Source organism: Geospiza fortis, unplaced genomic scaffold (genome assembly GCF_000277835.1).
Source record: "Geospiza fortis unplaced genomic scaffold, GeoFor_1.0 scaffold2, whole genome shotgun sequence".
Classification (NCBI taxonomy): Eukaryota; Metazoa; Chordata; class Aves; order Passeriformes; family Thraupidae; genus Geospiza; species Geospiza fortis.
This window is the reverse complement of record NW_005054366.1, coordinates 1,659,653-1,679,579: the sequence shown is the minus strand read 5'-3', so window position 1 is coordinate 1,679,579 and position 19,927 is coordinate 1,659,653. Positions and strand designations below refer to the sequence as shown.

The 19,927-nt window shown below is 40.4% G+C and overlaps 2 protein-coding genes across 3 annotated transcripts in view; one reads left to right on the top strand and one right to left on the bottom strand.

Moving 5' to 3' along the window:
• DENND4A (DENN domain containing 4A) overlaps nucleotides 1-14,243 on the top strand; it is a 39,952-nt gene extending 25,709 nt beyond the window's left edge. The window contains exons 19-32 of one of the 2 annotated variants that reach the window (XM_031059687.1): nucleotides 21-140; nucleotides 1,604-1,744; nucleotides 2,620-3,707; nucleotides 4,477-4,687; nucleotides 5,448-5,542; nucleotides 6,320-6,495; nucleotides 6,619-6,765; nucleotides 7,220-7,430; nucleotides 7,675-7,929; nucleotides 8,437-8,554; nucleotides 8,712-8,738; nucleotides 9,215-9,377; nucleotides 10,254-10,318; nucleotides 10,544-14,243. In XM_031059687.1, coding sequence (XP_030915547.1) covers nucleotides 21-140; nucleotides 1,604-1,744; nucleotides 2,620-3,707; nucleotides 4,477-4,687; nucleotides 5,448-5,542; nucleotides 6,320-6,495; nucleotides 6,619-6,765; nucleotides 7,220-7,430; nucleotides 7,675-7,929; nucleotides 8,437-8,554; nucleotides 8,712-8,738; nucleotides 9,215-9,377; nucleotides 10,254-10,318; nucleotides 10,544-10,680 — 2,954 coding nt within the window. In that variant the 3' untranslated portion in view covers nucleotides 10,681-14,243. The remainder of the gene's footprint in view (nucleotides 1-20; nucleotides 141-1,603; nucleotides 1,745-2,619; nucleotides 3,708-4,476; nucleotides 4,688-5,447; nucleotides 5,543-6,319; nucleotides 6,496-6,618; nucleotides 6,766-7,219; nucleotides 7,431-7,674; nucleotides 7,930-8,436; nucleotides 8,555-8,711; nucleotides 8,739-9,214; nucleotides 9,378-10,253; nucleotides 10,319-10,543) is intronic. The other variant, XM_014308334.2, reaches the window with a different exon arrangement.
• Nucleotides 14,244-15,173: 930 nt separating this feature from the next.
• SLC24A1 (solute carrier family 24 member 1) overlaps nucleotides 15,174-19,927 on the bottom strand; it is a 14,206-nt gene continuing 9,452 nt past the window's right edge. The window contains exons 5-9 of the mRNA XM_031059724.1: nucleotides 18,423-18,523; nucleotides 17,540-17,743; nucleotides 17,085-17,174; nucleotides 16,066-16,232; nucleotides 15,174-15,423 (exon numbers count right to left, since the gene is read on the bottom strand). Of these exons, the coding sequence (XP_030915584.1) occupies nucleotides 15,174-15,423; nucleotides 16,066-16,232; nucleotides 17,085-17,174; nucleotides 17,540-17,743; nucleotides 18,423-18,523 (812 nt within the window). The remainder of the gene's footprint in view (nucleotides 15,424-16,065; nucleotides 16,233-17,084; nucleotides 17,175-17,539; nucleotides 17,744-18,422; nucleotides 18,524-19,927) is intronic.

Below are 19,927 nucleotides of genomic sequence, written 5' to 3'. Positions count from 1 at the left end.
ATGTTGCCCTGCACTGATAGGGGGACTTGCAGACACTGCCAATAACACATCACTCAAGGAAGAAGCCAAGCAAGGGAAAACTTGTCTTCAAGACATCCAAGAACAAAAGGAGGACAAGAGGGAGAGTGACTCCAGTTCTTGTACGTATCTTGTGAATACAGATATCTGGTTCATTGGGGATAAATAAGAATTCCAGCAAAAGCTAAGTGGGACAGCTGATTCCTCACAGTGAGTGAGTGTGATAATGCCAGTTTATGCTACTGCCTGAAGTTCTTTCTCTAAGTGTAATTTTCTGGATGTCTAATGGTTTCACTTGGAAAATTACAGTTCTTTTTTCTCTCCCGTTTCAAATAAGTGATAATGGGAGCATAAAGGCTTAATGATAATTATAGCCTAATGTTTTTGTCTTTTAAAAAATGAAATTGCCTCATAGGCATAATCTACAGAAAAACATTTTCTACTAGTCTGGTTTCTTTATAAATCCTGTAATAGGAGAGCAGCTGAAATTTTGCAAGTCTGAGAAGTCTAAATTACCCAGCTTCTTGGAATTCTCAAAGTTTGGGAGATGTATCAGAATTTCTTCAGGTTTTGCATCTGCTGCTCTTGTTTCCTTCAACTGCAGTTGAGCAGCATCAACTTCATGCAAGTACATAGAAGATCAGATTGTGTAGTGAAATGGTTTGAGCACTGCAGATTCCCATGTATATTCATGGACAATACCCTTGTTAGTAAATGTTCCCCTAATAATATAATTGTTTAAATTTTTCAGTGGGCTTTCTCCTACTCTTTGGGTTAACTATCCCATTATCAAGTGATATAAAAGTCTGAGGAAATACAGAATTAGATAAGTTCAATGGTTTTTTACCACAATCTTCCTTCCAGCACTGGTATTTTTTTCTTCAATTTTCTTGAAAAGTTGTCTTGCTCATGATCATGAGAACATATATGTAAGATTACAGATGAGTTATTTAGGTTTAATGAAGCTTTTGAGGATGCAGAAAATGAATTCTCTCCAATTTATTACTTTTGGCCATAATTAAGACAAATGTAGCACTCTATAATAATACAATGTGCTAAAACATTTTGCAGGTTTGAAAACAGCTTGATAATATTAAAGTTGTCTGAAATCCTTTAGAGAAGTAATTCTTTATTTTGGGTAGCCACCTGCAATAAAATTTTTGTTTCATATGTAAAAGAGTTGAATATAAATAATTCACATCTACTTCATTTCTCCTGTGTAGTCCTGGGGGAAATGAGATCTGTGTGAAGCTGAGCTCTTGCAAAGGCAGGAGAAAAATACTCTTACACCTCTTCTATGCAAGGGTGGTCTTAATCTTTACAACCACAAGATATTTTGGAATGATTTCTGGGCTCTGTGTAGCAAAGCTTATGGAACTTCTAGCTTTTGGAGCATTCCAGAAGTAATGGTGGGAGTTAAATTTCCATGGTGAAAACCTCTGCCCAGGCAGAGATCAGCCTGTGCCTCCTGGGATGGATGCAACAGTGTCACTCAGTCCTCTGTGAGGTGTCCAGTAGGTAATGGGGACTTGAGGTTTGAGGGATGTTCATTGGATTCTACAAAACTGTCCTTTTCTGTCTGCAGTGTCTGAAGTGGAGAGCACAAAAGGGAGTGGGGACTGCCTGCCCAAACTGAATTACCAGAACTCTGGGAATGACAGAGCCACTTCCAGCATCGTGCGGCTCAACGGCACCATTGACAGCACCGTGGCAGAGGGGAGCCGGGGTGAGTGCAGGGAAAACACACATCTATCCAGTCTGTTACTCATGAGTTCTGAGGAGTGCTCCTAAGTTCTGTTGTCCACTAAACTTGCAGTATTTTATTGCTGTAATAGCAGTGGCTGATGAAAAGTGGGGGAGGGAGTTTAGGTTGGAGTCAGCATATGCTGTGTCAGGAGAATGCATGGCAATATTCTGCACTTCCAGATTTTCTTCTTGTTTGTTCTGTTCTTTGCTGTAGTTGACATCTGCTTACAAAACACCAAAATCTTGGGATTTTTTCTTAGAATTTCCAGTAAGTAATTAATTTCTTCAGGATGGACAAGGGGTTTCTGTGCAGTAAAATTAAAAAGACACTTTCAGACGCTTTCATGAGTCTTTAGTAATGTCAGTTCTGGTTGTTATAATACTGTCAGCTATGGTTGAAATATTGTAATGTACTTTAAAGTCAGCATCTTTGTGCTCTGGCAAAACAATGGAGATTTCTCTGACAATAATTCCTTTTGTTGGCTCTGTTTCTAAATCATTAAATTAGAAATTGATGCTTTTTTTTACAATTTCCTTGATACCTGTGCTATCCTTAGCTTTCAAACCTTGTAGCAATGTCCCTGAAAGAGAGAAATAAATACAGTTGAGACCTGATGATGTCTCTCAAAATGCTCTTTAGGTTGTATGATTTTATTCCCTTTTAAGTGTTTTATTGTCTGTCCCTTCCTAAAAGTTATGACCATGGTCAGCTCAATATTTCAACCTCTAGCACAGCATAGTGAATTCCATCTCTGTGTTGTGCTGGAAAGATGAGACAAATTTGCATTCTTCTGTACTTCATTCAGTTTTCTTGTACAGCAACAAATAAAGCACCTTGTTCCATTTGTTTTTCAGAGAGTTCTGTAGGATTGCTGTTTACATCATCTTTTGAGGATGCCAATGAAGCAGAAGTTATAAAAAGCAAATCCTTAAGAAAGAGACATAAAAGTGCAGTGGAAGCTGACTTAAGGGAGATGCCGTGGGAAAGCAGGAACCGGAACCTGAGTGGAGATGGCTTAGTGGGACTCATGATGAACAGGATCAACCAGGAAGCAAACCCTGGAGAAATCGTTGAAAAACTGGGAGCTGATGCCAAAATTCTATCTAGTGCATTACAGAAAAGCATAAGGCCAAAAACTCTTAATATCAGATCTTCTTCTTTAGAGTCTAAGAGAGAAAGCCTGGAGAAAGAATCCAGTGATGAAGATGCAGCCTTTGATTGCAGTTTTACAGATAAAACAGAGTCTCCTGTTATCTTTGATCTGGAAGACCTGGATGGAGAACCTGAAACACCTACAGCAGTGAAAACTTCCAGTGAAAAATCTAAAAAATTGCAAAGAAAGAGCAGCTTTCCAGTAAAGCCAGTTGAAAAAACAGATGTTGAAACTGGATTCGATCCATTGTCTCTGCTGGTTGCTGAGACAGAGCAGCAGAAAGAGGAGGAGGAAGACGATGATGACAGAAGTGTCTCTACTCCATCTGCAAGAAGAGATTTAGCTGAAGAAATAGTCATGTACATGAACAACATGAGCAGCCCTTTGTCCAGTCGTGCCCCAAGCATTGAGCTGCAAAAACCCTTTGATGACAGAAATGCCAATAAAAGGAGCCCAACCATTATCCAGCCTTGTAGGAGGTCCAGCCTGCCCCCAAACTCCCCAAGGCCACCCAGCCTTACCAAATCCAAGAGCTACCATGCAAAACATGAAGAAAGGCCAAGGGACAGGCTTTGGTCTTCCCCAGCTTATTCCCCAAACAGCCCAGCCAAGGAGCAGGACACAGCCAGTGCACTGACACTTGTGTCATCACCGTCGTTCAACCTGGACACGCTGCTGACTCCCAAGTTTGATGTTCTGAAAAGCAGCATGTTCTCTGCTGGGAAAGGGGTTGCAGAGAAAGCAAGCAAGTGGTACTCCAAATTTGCAATGTATGCTGCATCTGCAAAGGTAAATGTTTATTAATAACTTCAGGAAAAAACTCTGTAAAGGTTTAATTACTGACTCACATGTGATGAATCCCTTGCATGACGTGTCATTGTAGACTGTGTACATTAAGTTGTTTTAATCATGTTTGGTATACCAGAATCCTGATTTGAATATCCTGAATAAAATTTTAGTTTAGCTTGGGTTCTGAATATATTTAATGGGAGAACATAAGTGTGTTGACAGAACAAAGACTGCTCTGGCTTCCCTTTTAACCTAAAGAAGAAACAATTAAATAAATGCTGGTTTGAAGTCTTTATTGCTGTTATGAGTAAGGGGAAATCTGGTTGTATTGGTTGCCAAAATAATTTAAAGCTAGTTTTGTTCTCGGGTCATTTGTTAGAATGTTGTTTGCTGCTACCAATTCAAACCAAAACTACTTTTGTTCCCAGTCCTTGGGAATGGAGAGAGACACTTGCCTTGTACATCCTAATGCATTCCTACAGATGCTGATAATTCTTATAGCAATGGGGTGAAAAAATTATAAGATTAAAATGGTTATGATTTCACTCAATTATTTTTGTTAGGAGAATCTTTAAAAAAGAATCCTGGTGTAGCTGTTTAACCTAGAGTGGGACTTGCCTTGTTTTGCATCAGTTCTGAATACAGTTCTGTGATCCTCCAAGGAGGGAAGGTCATGCCTGGAATTTACTGGGACAAAGAAGTCTGCCACTTTTTTTGGGAAAAATTTTTTGCTTTCCTTTCATTTTCTCACTGGAACTTCTTTTCTCAGGATCAAAATTCAGACCGAGCAAGTGTTTCATCACTTGGAGCTCTGGACTCAGAATCTACTTCTCTCACTGATGAAGATGTCTGCAATGATTTTGAAAGTGCTTCTCCTCAGGAGAACACCACATCAGAAATTAAGGGAATTAGCATCAGCAAGACAAGCCTGGAAAGCTCAGCTTCCCATGATAGCTCAGCTAAGCAGTTTGACCAGTGTGGTAAGAGACAGCTTTTCCATGGCATTCATCAATCTGAGCAAAAGCATTCCAGTTTTAAAAGTTGTTCTTTCATAATTCTCAGTTTAGGATCACCCTAGTCATTAGTCCTTTTTGTGGAAGAAGTAAATTTCTCTTTTACTACCTGAAAACTCTTCCTCAAATGGGAAATCCTTTGAGTCCTTGAGTATTCATGTAAACACCTTAACTGTGTAAGTTGTACAGCTCTAGAAAACATCCATAAAAACATTGTAATGGTAACTTCATTGGTCTGGTTCTGTTTTCTAAAAGTAGTAAAAATACTTTTTAAAAATCTGTTACAATTTTCTAGAAACCACTTTTTAAGCTGATTATCAGAGAGACTAGATTTTTTTTCTAATCTGTGCCAGGTAGTTGATCATGACTGTTGTATCACTTTCTGATGTAATTTGGGGTACAAACAGCACCTCTTGCCCTTCCCTAGTTTTTGTCCACACAGAAGGTGTGGCTACAAATTACTTAAATTTTGTTTCCAAGCTACCAACTGTTGTTAACAAAGAAAAGTGAACATATGGAAATAGTTTGTTGGTAGCTTTTATTTTTGCCTTGGTTGGTGCTGGGCAGATGGCAGCCTCACACTCCCCAGTTCTGTACCAGTGTATCTCATTTGTTGCATCTTCCATCACACATTTTATTATAACTGTAGTATTGTTTGAGCAGAAAAACAAGGTGCTAAAAAAGCATTTTCTGAATAACTGGTACTTTGGGTTTCTTCTGTTAACAGGTTCTCTTTCCAAGTTCCCTTTACCAGACAAGTCAGAGCTGGTGTCTTCCTGCAGCACCAGCAGTACCAGCGTGTTCCAGAACTATGCCATGGAGGTACAGGATGATTTACTGTTTTAATTGATGGACTTGGAGCATGTGTCTTTAAATATGAATGTTATCTGTATCTCTGGTGAAGTTCAAAGCTCCAAACTAAAGCACTGAAAGACAGATGGATATTTCTGTCACAAAGTCGATTTAATTTCAAATCCTGCTCTAGAAAGGGCTTTATTTCAGTCACATCTTTTGGTCCTTTAAGCTTGAGTCCTCAAGAGTTTGCTATTGGATGCAATTGAATTCAGGTATCTAAATCCCCTGTGGAGATAAATTTGTTCAAAGTGAAAATAGCAAGTCTGAAGTAGCACTGGATGTTTAAAAATACAGAAGAGAGAAGTGGCTATTTCTTGGTGTAACTTCTAGTAAGATCACTTTTCTTTTCACTGTTAGGCTGTTTTGGGTGGCTCTTCCTTACCTTCTTTGGTCACCCTCTCCTCCACTAGATTTAGGTTAATGCCTGTTCATTTGCATTTTTTCCCCGTTTTTATAATACTGACAGTCACTACAAAAGCATATTCAAATTATAATCATAATTTATATAGCTGCATAAATATTCCTTTACTTTTATGCTTGCAGATTACAGATAGCATGTTATTGTTAATATTATTAAACAGCTGGTTGATTTTAATCTTGGAAACAATTAAAGCATGAACTTGTATGCAGGTGGGAGGAATATTCATCAAAGGGCAAAGATTTTGGCTGTAGTTTTAAGTGCCTTGTGACACAAAAGTAGCTTTGGGAACATGTTCTAGTGGGTTCTGTTGCTGCCCTGTGCAGGTCCTCATCTCGAGCTGTTCTCGGTGTCGGACTTGTGACTGTTTGGTTCACGATGAAGAAATCATGGCAGGCTGGACAGCAGATGATTCAAATCTCAATACCACGTGTCCCTTCTGTGGCAATTTATTTCTGCCTTTTTTAAGCATAGAAATCCGAGATCTCCGCCGGCCTGGACGGTAATAACAATATTGGAATTTTCCTCAATTTTAATTGCTCATGTTGGGAAGTGCTTTTTGTTTGGGATTTAGGTTTCTTGGGGGGCTTTTTTGGATGATTTTAAGGTTTTGCTTTCCCTGCAGGTATTTTCTGAAATCCAGCCCTTCTACAGAAAATATGCAGTTCCCATCCCTTTTCTCCAATCAGAGTGGGAAGTCCTGTAACACCACAGCCACTGTTGGCCTCACTACATCCCTGATGTCTGTCCAAGAGGATATCAATTCAAATAGGTATACATGCAATTCCTGCCTAGGAATCCCTCAGCTTCTCTGTGCCACATGCATGTATTTTAATCAACTGAAATAAATTTGTTATATTCTTTGAAGAGGAGAGATTTATTTGAGAGAGGATCTCTCTGCTGCCTGTCCCTTATCTCTCATCTGCCCACATCATGCTTTTCTGCCTGATATGCACCATTTCATCCCTAATACAAAAATTCATGTTGGTATTTGTAATTCTGCAAGTTTTATGAACTCTTTAGAGGATGTTTGTGTTCTTCATCAGTGCAAGGGGGAATAAAACTTGCACTGGAACACAAATGAGTGTGGTGACTGACAAGGCAGATTTCAAACTGTCACATCCATTATTTCCAGTTTATTTTTGTCTGTCTGTGTACATGTTGGAGCACTCAGAATAAAACAAAAAACTGAGATTCTTTTTTCTTCTTTTTTTTCTCTCCTCTAGCAAATCTAAGCAACATGACAATGTTTATGCCAGAAGTATCCAGATCCCCTCAGGAAGAAGACAAAATGCCTCTGGGTCAGAATGTACAAGTCACCCTGTAGCAAGGAGCATCAGTACTTTTGGTCCTTTGGAAGAAGATGAGAAGGAAAACCAGAAGATCAGCCATATCATTCCTACTGGTAGCCTGCCTGCTTCTTTGCAAGGACCAACAGTGTGTAGTTTTTCTACCTTAAAAGTCATTTTTTCACGTTTGCCGTAGATTAGAGATATGTGTAACAGCATTAACCTTCCTCAATTGCAGTAAATGCTAGGTTGTATTATTTAAACTAATGCTAGTTGTAGCTTTTAGATGTTGGTGTGTGTTATAGAGAGCACAAGCATTTAGAAGACCTTGTAAGACAGCTGCATTCATTACATTAGTTACAATTAATGGCATTTTTTCTCTGTTCCTGCAGGATCCCTTGGGCCTGGAATGGCGCTTGCCTAGTCCTGATCCTATAACGGTTCCTTACCTCAGTCCTCTCGTGGTATGGAAAGAGCTTGAAAGCTTACTTGAAAATGAAGGGGATCATGCAATAACAGTGGCAGACTTTGTAGATCATCACCCCATCGTGTTCTGGAATTTGGTGTGGTATTTCAGGCGCTTGGACTTGCCCAGCAACTTACCAGGATTAATACTTTCTTCTGAGCACTGCAATAAGAACTCCAAGGTATGGGATCTGATAGGAAACACTGACACGTGAGAAATGGCTGCTTTCCCATGTAGGAAATCATTACATGATTCAGTAACTCTTGGAAATGTGTCATGCACTATGCTGAACCCAGTCCTGAATTGGTAAAGAATGTGTCAGCTGAGGGAAGATACTCAGAACTCTGGAACATGTGCTCAGCAGTCCTTGTGGGGGGCCAGTGTTCAGCTCTTACTCATCCTGCTGCAGTTTGTGATCCTCGGTTTCAAGGAGGATAAGTTGCTAGTCAGTTTTGTTGCTATTTGAGTAGCTAAGCAGTAGAAGGAGGAAGTTTAGAAACTGTAGAAAATAGGCAAAACACTCATTTGCCATGTCATTGATGATGTCATTCAGATTTAGCTTTCTGTGTGTAGTTTTAATAGCAAAGCTTTTTATCATGAGACCTAGAGACATGAAGATACATGTTAAATACAGAACTCCTCTGTCATGACTTTGTAATAAAATGTTTTTGTGCATTCTCCTGTTCAGATTCCACGGAACTGTATGTCAGAGGACAGTAAATATGTTCTTATTCAGATGCTATGGGACAATATGAAATTGCATCAGGATCCAAGGCAGCCTCTGTATATTCTGTGGAATGCTCAGAGTAAGTTGTGTTCTGTGTGGATTTTGGTGCTATTTTTTAAGAACAGTTTGTCATTTTGAGCAACTGAAGCCATGTGTGTTGAGAAAAGATGTCTTTGTGGATAGTTCACGCAAGCTACAATACTGATTTTTTGATCATACTGCTTTTTGTCTTGCAGGTCAAAATCGCACTCTTTTGTTTGAGAGTGAGTGTTAAGCTTGGTGTTGCTATTCTCAGTTTGGGTGACTTGTTTTGGGAGGGAGGCTGGTTCTGTGCTTAGCAGTAAACTGCTTGAACTAGTTTTAGTTTTCCAGCATTTTTGTTTCAAATCATTGACTGGTATTGCCAGTGGCTTTTTCTTCACTGGGATGGGAGGAATGAGAGGGAATACATTTCATTGATGCAGATCATCCATTTAGCTCATGTTCTTATTTTTAGAATTTGCTTACTCAGTTTTGTTGCTGGTATTGGATCACACACCTGAAAATAGCTCATGGCCCATTGCATCCATTGAGTTTTTTTATGTGCTTTTTGTGTTTTACATTGATAATTTTTGATTTGATGTTTTATTCACTGCATACATGTCAATATTTTCACAGATTTTTTAGCCTTTTTTTAACAGCTCTGTACTTGCTACACAAAGAATCTGTTTATTCTTACAGCCTTTCTCATGTTTTTCAGCCCAGAAGTACCCAATGGTCCAGTTATTGCAAAAAGATGATGACTCCTTTAACCAGGAGCTCTTGAGGAGTATGGTGAAAAGCATTAAGATGAATGATGTGTATGGACCAATGAGTCAGATACTGGAGAGGCTCAACAAGTGGCCACATGTTAAAAGACAGAGGTAAGACAAACCAATGTGCCTAGCTGGAGCAGCGTTGGGCAATAATCAACTTATTAATGTGAATTATATTTTCCTAGTGTGTTTTTTAAAGAAAAAAGCCCAGTGTTTTTCCACCAGTGTTTTCAAAATTTATCATGCTGGTGAATTTTTTTATGGTAACTTGCACAAACTTAGTTTTTCCATTTTTTACTTTTTACTTTTTCTTCTTCCCTCCCCTTTACAGCCACCTCTTTTACTTACCTCTGAAAAATAGGAACTAGGGATCGTGTATATATCTGTACATTTTGTTATTGAATGTTATTTATAAATTAGTAGGTGTTTTAAAATAAAAACTCTACACTTGTTTCTAGGGTGTACAGAAAAGGAGCTAAGAGAAGTTTTGTTTCATATTTAGGCAGGGATATTTTTCTGTTGGCAGTGGAATTGGTGAACATGAATTTCTGTGAATTTTCATTTCTTGCCTGGATTTACTGATTTATTCTAGGATATACAACAGGCTTGTCAACAGCTGGAGCATTGACAAGGTGTTTGCTTGTCCGCCTGCTTTTTCGAGCTAATGTGAAAATGCAGAAAAGCAAATTCCTTGCTGGGTTAAATTTTGTGGAATTTGGTTGGGTGTTTAAGTGCATGTGTCTCTCTGCATGCACTTGGTGCACCTTCCAGGGGACCTACCATGGTTGATGTCCATGTGTGAGGCATCCAGGGCATTCCCCAGAGCTCAGAAATAACAATATTTTGGAGGCATAATCAGGAGTTATATTCAAAATGCTGGTTTTTTTAATAAGTTGTCTTTAAATGCTTCAATCTGTTTTTAATAGAGATTATTTTGTGCTGTATCAGTGCAGTATATAAATTGGGGGTTTTTTACCATTTCAGGAGCCTTTACAGAGAAATACTGTTTCTTTCACTTGTTGCCCTGGGAAGAGATAACATTGATATAGGTGAGTTCTGCCAACTATTCAAATGAGCACAGATGATGAATTTATGCAAACTTAGTTGCACAGCTTCCAGAAAAAAATAATCTGTAGATTAGATGTGTGCCACTGTGTGGGAAGTGCCAAATAAAAAGGACTTTACAGATATTTTGTGCTGATAAATGCAGCTGTTGTGGCATTTGGGTGGTGGTTTTGAGCTTGCTGTCTGAAGTTGTTTTTCCCCTGCTGCAGATGCTTTTGACAGAGAGTACAAAATGGCCTATGATCGTCTCACCGCTAATCAGGTGAAGAACACTCATAACTGCGACAGACCACCGAGCACTGGAGTGATGGAATGCAGAAAGATTTTTGGAGAACCATATCTTTAAAATGTACCTGGCTAAAGAGGTGATATCTATGACGTATCCCTGTGTAAAATAACCACTTCAGTCACAAGGAACATCTCAGTCTTCAGTGTTCAGGAATGCGCGTGCGATGGACTGTGGCACGAGGCCTCGGGAAATTCGGCCTGGCTGCGGTTGTGGAGATGGACAGAGAGCAAAATGGGCCAAATATTATTTCCCTGTCCCTTGTCCTTTCTGCAAATCGGTGTGTGGAGAGGCAGGTTTAAAACAAAATCAGTTCTCTGACTTGGGACAACATATTACAGTTCCCTTAAAAAAAAAAAAAAAGTTTAAGTAACAGGTGGACAGAAACAATGCACTGAAACTAATGTGAGCGAAGGAAATTCTTCAGAATCTATTGTTTACATAGAATATTCATGATGTTATGAAGAGCATACAAAGTTGTATTATACATATTTTAAATTGTGTATAGTAAGTTGATATTTTTTTAATTTTTTTAAATTACTGGAGTGAATTTTAAATGGACTTGCTGCAGAAGCAATACAGTGCTTATTTTTTTTGCAGTACACTGCTATTTATAGTAACTTGTCCAGTTACTTTTTGAAGAGTGATTTGTTTTTAAAGCAGAATAGAAAATGTTAGCCTTCACCTAGACAGTACTGGAGATCCAGGATTTCTCTCATGCACACTTGGAAAACGTGTTACCACAGCAATCAGAAGGAAGGTATGGTAAATTTTGCAAACCTCTAACAAATACACTGATGTCTCTGTGAAACACTTCTGTAGAAATCTCCTCTTCCTCTCCTGTTCCCTTCCCTCCCCGCTCCCTAGGAAAGGGAAACCACATTGAAGAGTCCTATGGATTTTTTTGTGGAATCCGCCCATCTCAGCTGTTGGCATTTGTTAGTGTGGCTCATTCCAGATGTGACCTGGAACAAATGCCAGCCTGCAGTGAGTTCTCCATGAACACGCAGCGCTCGGAGTCTCAGAGGTTGTGTTTGAAGCACTCAGTACAGCACCACATAATGCCCATCTAAAGCTGCTAACTCAAGTACATCCAGCAAACTTGCTACAGGGAATTATAGGGAATGTAACTTACTGGGGCATATTGGGCTTAGTTAAACATACTTGGAATGTTCTGTGTCTATTTCACAGGCAAAACAACTTTTTGTTTTCTCTGAAGAAAATTGCTATATCAGTCCTTGTGGTGGAGTCATGGCTTTTGCCTCATATTTTCTTGTTCTAGACATTTAAAAAATGTCTGTGCTCTCAGTCACATAGCAACTCCTCACCAGAAGGTAGGCTACAGGGAAATATCAGAAGTCTTGCATGGAGGTGGGAAAACAGACATAGAACTGTATAAAACACCCTAAACAAATTTAAATCGTGCTTTAACAAACAGCTTTATTTTAAGTAATCTTAATTACTTTCCACTCCTAATTTTAGTTGTTGCTGTTATAATACTTCCAAATATTCAACTGTTACATTAGATTTCATATTGCAGTCTGCCTACCAGTAGGTGTTTTTAAAAACATCTTTAGTTTGCAAGTACAATAAACCAGCAATACTTAGGCAGAAAGGTGATAAACTTTAAAGCTCACATTTACTTTATTAAGTGAAATAGAGCAAGCCTTAGAGGCTTAAATGAAAAGTAATGCTGCTATGAAGCTCTGTAACCTACTCCCAGACCTCTGTAAAGCTGTAAGAAGAAGCTGCCCTAAGAAGAAAGGATTTCAAACCTGTAGAGCTGCAGGTATGTGCTGATGATAATTGCAGAGTGTAGTCTTGGATACAGCTTCCATCCGGTAATGCCTCTTCTCTAACGTGCTGCTAATTATGTAGCTGACCTTCTTGAACGTATCCCCCCACCTGAGGTGGAGCTAGCAATGCTACACTTACAACATCTTTCACGTTTAATTTATTTTAACAATTTATTATGCTCTTTTTGTACTGCCACGCTTGTACAGTATCCTTGTGCATGAAATGAAGCTCCTTTTTTTCATCCAGGTACAAGGTAGAGATATCCTCTTCATTCCTCTGAACTATTGTGAAATAAACAGGCTATTTTTGAACACATTCCCTGTAAGTACCCCTTAGTGTGCATGGCTGCTCTGTACAGTAGGAATGCTACATTACCATGGAAATCTTGCCTCCGGTAGTTGCTGTACTTAAGCTCATAGCTGGGTGTGCTGTGGGAAGGTCGTGTTCCCAGCTCCCTGCAGTTCTGTTTCCCATTTGCCACTGGGGCAGCCACTGTTCTATAGGACCTTCAAGCCATGAAAGGAGAGAGAGCAAGTGCTTTTTCCAGAGCTGCCATGGGGTGTTAGAGGGGCTGAGCTATGACCCAGCTTCCCACTCCAGTTCTGGGGTGGCTGAAGAGCCGAGCCCGGTCCCCATCCCCAGGACATGGCACAGGACAGCACTGTCACACGTGGCCCTTCCTCCATCCTCGTCCCAGCCTCCTTGTAAGGACTCCAACTGCCTTCAGACTTATAACCCAACCAGTTTGACTTCTTTCCAGCATCCCCCAGCACTGTCAGGGAGTGGATGCTGCCCTGGGAGCAGGGCTGTCCGTGCAACCTTTACACAATCCCTGTGTCCTGCATCCCCGGCACGGCTCTCCTGAAGTGTTGCCAATGTTAATTTGGGTGTGCTTTTAAATTATGCTATCATGTAGTAGCTCATCAAGTGAAATCATTATACTTAATGAATTGTTTTATAAAGTCTGTTGCAAGTCAGTCCACTGTAGAAATATATAAAAACAGAGTCAGAATAACAACATACTATAAGCGGGAAATTTTCCTCGTTCGAGTCACAATGTTCCAAACATATCCTGAGGTCGATAATTTTTAGAGCATCATACAATTCAGTGTTGAAACAGTTTTCAAATCTCATTTTCCTTTATTAGAAAAGCAATTTGACTATATTTTCCAATACCACAAAGATTAATAAATAAAATATTTGAGACATATTTTCAATTTAAAATTTTGTATGAACTGAATTTTCTCCTTTTGTGTACTAAATAAGGCTTATGTCCAAAACCTGAAACAAAGGTTTTACATTTGCAGTGCAATATATATTTTGCTTTACTTATGGTTCCACTGGAATGATCATTGGAGATGAAATACTGAAATGTGAACAGAAATTGTGCTGTTTCTCTGACACTGCTGTGTCCCATATGAGAAGTCTTGCTGTTGGTACAGTTACAGCCTGATGAATTTGACTTCCACAAATTAAATGATTTGTATCCCAAGAAAGAGAAAATTCCTGCATGTAAAATCTTAGTGTAACAAATGGGAGATGCAAATAGTAATAATAGAGAAGGGTATTTCTGGATATTATCTCACTGGGATTTAAAAATGGTACTTTGTTAGTCTGCAAGCAGCACTTTTTAAATGAATGGTTGTAGATTTGTAAATATGTAATGTTTAAATTTTATTTACCAAAAACCAGTATGTGGGATGTTTGCTTTGGTTTGTAGGTTCCTTTAAAATATGCAAAGTCAATGTTCACAATGTTAAGGTTTTTTTCTGTCTCATCCCAAAAAAAGACGTTTTACAGTGAGTCAATAAAAAGCTTAAAATCTTTCTGGTTATTTTCATTAACATTTTATTAGATTGATTAGAGTGACAGAAATGTCTGCAACTCTTAACATGTGTGCTCCCATCAGCTGTTAACAATAAACCTCTCAGGTTTGGTGATGGCAGTGGCATTTTTTCATCTTGTCTATATAGAAGTCAGTGTTAACAAGAGGAATTAGTGCTGGTTAAATAATCCGTAACTGTCAGAGATTAGTGTCAGGATGAAAACAAACCCCCAGCATTCAGCTCCTTGTTGTATTTGATTCCTGGCTTTAGTTTAGATTAGAGGCAATGTGCTGTTCTAACCCCTTTTTGCAGTGAGATGTAAACCCAGGTGCCATCACGCCTGTACCAGTGGCACTTCACAGGAGTTTTAGGCACTGCATTGCAAGATCAGGTACAGATCTGAAAGGAGCTCAGTGCAGTTTGAGAGAGTTCTCTGCTGAGCTTAAAATCCACACAGGGATTTTAAGCAGGGCGGTTCCATAAAGGCCCAGCCACATCAGTCTGATTCTCTTCCCATTGAAGTAAAATTCATTGATTTCAGAGAGTTTGAGCAGTTCACTGACTAATTTAGAGCATGTTCCTGAAAATTTCCTATCATGAGTAAATATTACGTGGTGAAAATCAGCTCCTTTAACTTGAGAGGATCAGCCATAGTGAAAATTTGATGCATCTAAATTGTTTCAGCCTTTCCACAAGTGCCTAAGTGTGTGTTATTTAATATTGTTCATTTAATACTGTTCTGATCCTAAAGAAAAACAGTAGAGGCTGACACACCAGTTAAGATTTGATTTATTTTTTAGCATGTTAAAGGAATCTTATTTTCAGTAAGTTTGTTACAATTCTGTTTGCCTTTTTTCAGTAGAACAACTGCTACCTCAACCCCCTTTTGATGTTGCTGGATCCTCACAGACATCTTGCAGTGTCCACATGTCATACAGACACCGGGCAGGATATTATCTTGTCCTCTAACATCACACTGATGATCAGAAACACAAAGTATAGAGCAAACATGGTGAGCCCCAGTAATTTGTTCATTTTCCATTTACAGACAGCAATAGAGATAATCACAAACAGGAGCATGAGGAAAAGGAGAACAATTGCACAAAACAAACCATTGCTGCTGACTGCCACAGGGCTGAGGCCATTGAAGATAGAAAAAAGGAACCAGGGAACTGGTAGGCTGCAAGGAAGGGAAAAGTAATTGAAATAAATGTTTTAAGGCAGTTCATTATCTGCATCATAACTAAGCAATTTTTCCAAACTCTTACAGGGGGAAAAAAGTGCATTATTGTATTCAATATAGCTCAGCATAAATCTAAACTGGATGTTTTTCCTGTCAAAACTACATTTGGATAATGCTTGCACTATCATAATGCAATCCAAGAGTAAAATGGTTTGAAAGTAATACCTGAGAATTAAGTGCCTTGGTGAGCTATAATAAAGAAATGTCCTGATGGTTGAGGATGGGAGATCCAGGCACTGATACTGACCTTCCCCAGGAGCTGAATGTCTGAGTGACCAGATAAGGCTCCTGTATAGCTTGGACATTAGCCAAAGATGTCTTGCATTTTTGTCTTGAAAAAATGGTAATTTTGTGTTGATTGGTGATTTTTGGGTGAAGATAGTGGGATGAGTTATAACAGTTTGTGTTTCCTGGCTGGGTTTGGATTTGGGTTGGGTTTCTTCAAAAGGAACTGGTTTGCTCAGCTGCCCTTCACTTAAGTACAGCTAAAATAAAATTAACTGAGGCATGTTTGGTTTCAAACCAGGTAACTTTGTGTTTCAGAAGAAATGCAGCTCTTAGCATGGCCCTGGTACTCACCCAACAGTGATGTCAAAGATGTTGCTGCCCACAGAGCTGGACACAGCCATGTCCCCCAGGCCCTTCCGGGCCACGATGACACTGGTGATGAGGTCAGGGATGGATGTGCCTGCTGCCAGTATGGTTAACCCCATAATTTCCTCTGAGATCCCAATGGTTTCACCAACCTAATCAACACAACGTTGGGTAGGGCTGTTAGCAGTGGAACATGGAGTGCAATTGCTCTGTGCAGTGTTAGGGTTTGTGCCATATTTGAGTTAAAATATTCCAAGTCCCATAAATGTGGCAGCATTTTCCTGCTTTATAGGATTAATAAGTTCCATTTTACTGTGTCTGTTGATTCTGGATTTGCTCTTTAGTGTAGGAAATCTGACCACATTAATGCCAGCACCGAGCCAAGGTCAAGTCAGCTACAGCACAGTTTTCCTGTCCTCAGTCCTCCTCTTCTGGATGTTGTCTACCTTTGCAAATTTAACATCAGCTGTGCAAGATGTGAGGGCCTTTGGAGATGACAGTCCTTGGATTTAAGGCATGATCAGATCTACTGTGCATGTGCAATATATCACTCAATACAGACTGGGGGGCTGTTCCTATAAGATGGAAGTGTTATTTCCCAGAATACCAGGTGAATATTAAGATGGGGGAGGGAAGGACATTTAGCATCTTCCAGAATCAGAACCTATATTTTCCTAGAATTTTAATTAGGTAATGGATAATTATGTTCTGCACAGAAACATTCATTAATGAAAAGTCAGACTTAAGATAAATCTTGATGGTGCTTTTCCTTTTACTGATGCACAAACTCCCTTAGAAGCTCTCAGAAATGAATGAATCTTTGTCAAATAAAAAAAAAAGGAAATCAAAAATTCCCTTTTGGGTTCTAACAAAAGAAAGTTTCTGCTGTTGTGATGGATGACTGCAGCTGTAATTCATCAGATAAAATGCCACAGTAACGTTGTCCCCTCTCTCCATCTACTTGTTCTGAAATGGGGATTTGCAGAAAGAACAAAACCTCTCACCTGGTGAGCCCACCACACCATGAGATAAGAGAATGCAGCAATCCAGAGGATGGATCCAAAAAATGTGATGACAAAGAATTTTTTTGATTCCTGTTGAAATCAAGTTTGAAAAGAAAAAAGAGAAGTTTCAGGGAAGTTAATAGTCCCCATTGAAAACTATTCACCTGAAACACTTCACTGCAATTGATTGCTTTAACTTGGACCCTGGTCTCTATTTGCTGTTTTTCAGCTTGATTAGGTGACCTGTAGTTGCTAGAATTTGTGGTTTATTAAATTAAGTCTTTGGAATGACATTGCACTGCAGCTGGGGTTCCTGTACCACTCCCTGCAGCAGTAACAGCCCTTCAACTATGCAGAGACTCCAGACATGGAAAAATGGACCCAGGGACTCTGGCCCAGAGGAAATCTATAGCTCAGTTCATGACTCCAGGAGCAGAAGGAAGGTGGATTCTTACCGAGTTTCTGACATCAGGCAGAGTGCTCCAGAGAGGAAAGACAATGGGAAAGAGAAAGAGGTAAATCGCTTGTTTTGTCCTTGATTCTGGCCATTCCAGAGATAAGGGCTCATCGTTGTCATCACTCTCTGTGCTGTCACTATCACTGTCCTCCTGGCTCTCAGAGCTGCTGTCGTCTGAGGTGTCACTGCTTGATGGGGGGGGCTGTACACAGAATAAAAAATCAAAAAGCCAATATATTTTCACACAAGGAGCAGAACAAGGAGCTGCAGTTACTCACTGTGGCCTCACCTGAGCAGAGCTCACATTTGTAACCTGCTGAGGGCAGCCACAGCTCTTGTGGGACAGGACTCAGGCACACCCCAACCCAGCACCTGTGTATTGTTAACTGGTGGGCATCCATTAACTAGAACCACCTTTTAGAAACAAATTAAATATTTCATGTCCTCGAAAACACTGGTGGGCATCCATTAACTAGAACCATCTTTTAGAAACAAATATTTCATGTCCTCAAAAAAACTTTTTTTCATTGGAACTGCCAAATCAACCAAAAGGGATTTGGGAAGCAAAACAGAACAATCTGCTGGTGAGCACAAGACAGGCAGGTGCTCTTATCTCCCCTTACCCTGGAGTACCCTCAGAAGAGTCACTTGAGGGGTCAATACTATCCAGTATCACTTGGTGTCATCATTTGGACCCAATTTGTGTTTGTAAGCCAAAGTGTTTCAGCCAGCATCTTAGATTACTACACACAGAGCCTATTTATAGATGGCAGTGACATGGGTTGGGTCCTGTCCCAGCAGCTCTGGAGAGGGAAGAAGGAAAGTACGTGTGAAGGTCAGCCTGGGTGGGCACTTGGTGCCTGTGCTCCTGATTTGGGTACCTGTCCATCCTGTGGCACATCTGCCTTCTGTGTGTCTTTGCTGGGCTCAGAGTCACTGGCAGGAGTTACCTGGACGTTGCTTGGTGCTTTCTTTCCCTCTTCTGCAAAAGCAATAAGAAGGAATGCTGGTTTCAGTCATCATGGGTGGGTGGCCACCTTACCAGGGCATCCCCTTCCCTGTGACCAGCAGAGGGTCTGAGCTCCCTCCCACAGTGGTGGCATTTCAGGTTAAATACCCTCAGATTGCTTTGGTTTGTTGTGTGTCCTCCCTGACTGCTGTGATTGTGTTTGGTAAATCTGGGCAGAATTTGGCCCACCTGGAATAGAATGAGACCTTGGTGCTCCTCTGACCTTCATGCAGAACTGCTGTAAGGGGTGGGGAAATGCTAATTACCTCATCTACAGCTGATGGGCATTTCTTGGTTTCTTTCTGGATTCTGAAGATTGTATTAAAACCATCCTTAAAACCCAGAAAGAATGTAAAGCTCTGCTCCTCAGGTTTCCCCCCCAGCTCCCCCCTCTCTCCGTAGAGCACAGCATTCTCCAGGGACCTGATACTCTTCAAGGCTTCTGAGAAATGACCAGGATGTGCTGCCAGACTTTAATCCCTGATCTTTTGGTGGGTACTCAAAAGCAAATAGGAAAGTGCTGACACGTACAAGGAAATAACTGCAATGTCCTGCTGTTCCTGCATTACCTGCATAGCCAAGAGGAACACGGAAACCTCTGTGGGAACAGCAGAAATATGGATAACAGAGCAGGGATGAGGGAGTGAAGGCAGTGTGGTATTTATAGCACACATCGAGAATTTACTTGGGTTTTAAACAGTGTTTTTCTCAAGTTTGGGCTCATTCACCTCCATGAGGTGCTCAGGGGCCTGGGTTGTATGGAGCTGGCACTTTCCACACCAAAGTTTCTTGGTGTTCAAAATCTTCAGCCTTGCTGGCAGCACAAATCTGTGTTGTAGCACAAGTCAGCTCTGGCTCCAAGGCAGCCTTTGTGTCAGGAGTGACTGACAGAGGGCAGGTTAAATGTTGGATTAGAAATGCTTCCCTGTGAGGGTGGTTGCCCAGAGAAGCTGTGGCTGCTCCATCCCTGGGAGTGTCCAGGGCCAGGTTGGATGGGGCTTGGAGCACCCTGGGATGGTGGAAGGTGTCCCTGCCCATGGCAGGAGGTGGAATGGGATGGTCTCTAAGGTTCCTTCCAACCCAAAGCATTGTATGATTCTGTGATTCTATTAAAGGAAGGGTGCATAGGTCCTTGGAATTGATACAGACACAGTGTAGATTATTCCCTCTGGAGGAACCTTCTGTGCCCTTCTGCAAGCATGTGAAGGTGCTTGGTTTTAACAAACACCTCATTTGCAGGGTCTGCCAAAGACCAGCAGCACCCAAGTGCTGTCTGCAGTGCCCTGCTTCCCCTTCTGCACTGTTCCATGGCCATTTGCAGTCCACCCTTGCAGCTCTCCCTGCCCTGCCTCACTAACAGCTCCTCTGGGGATGGCT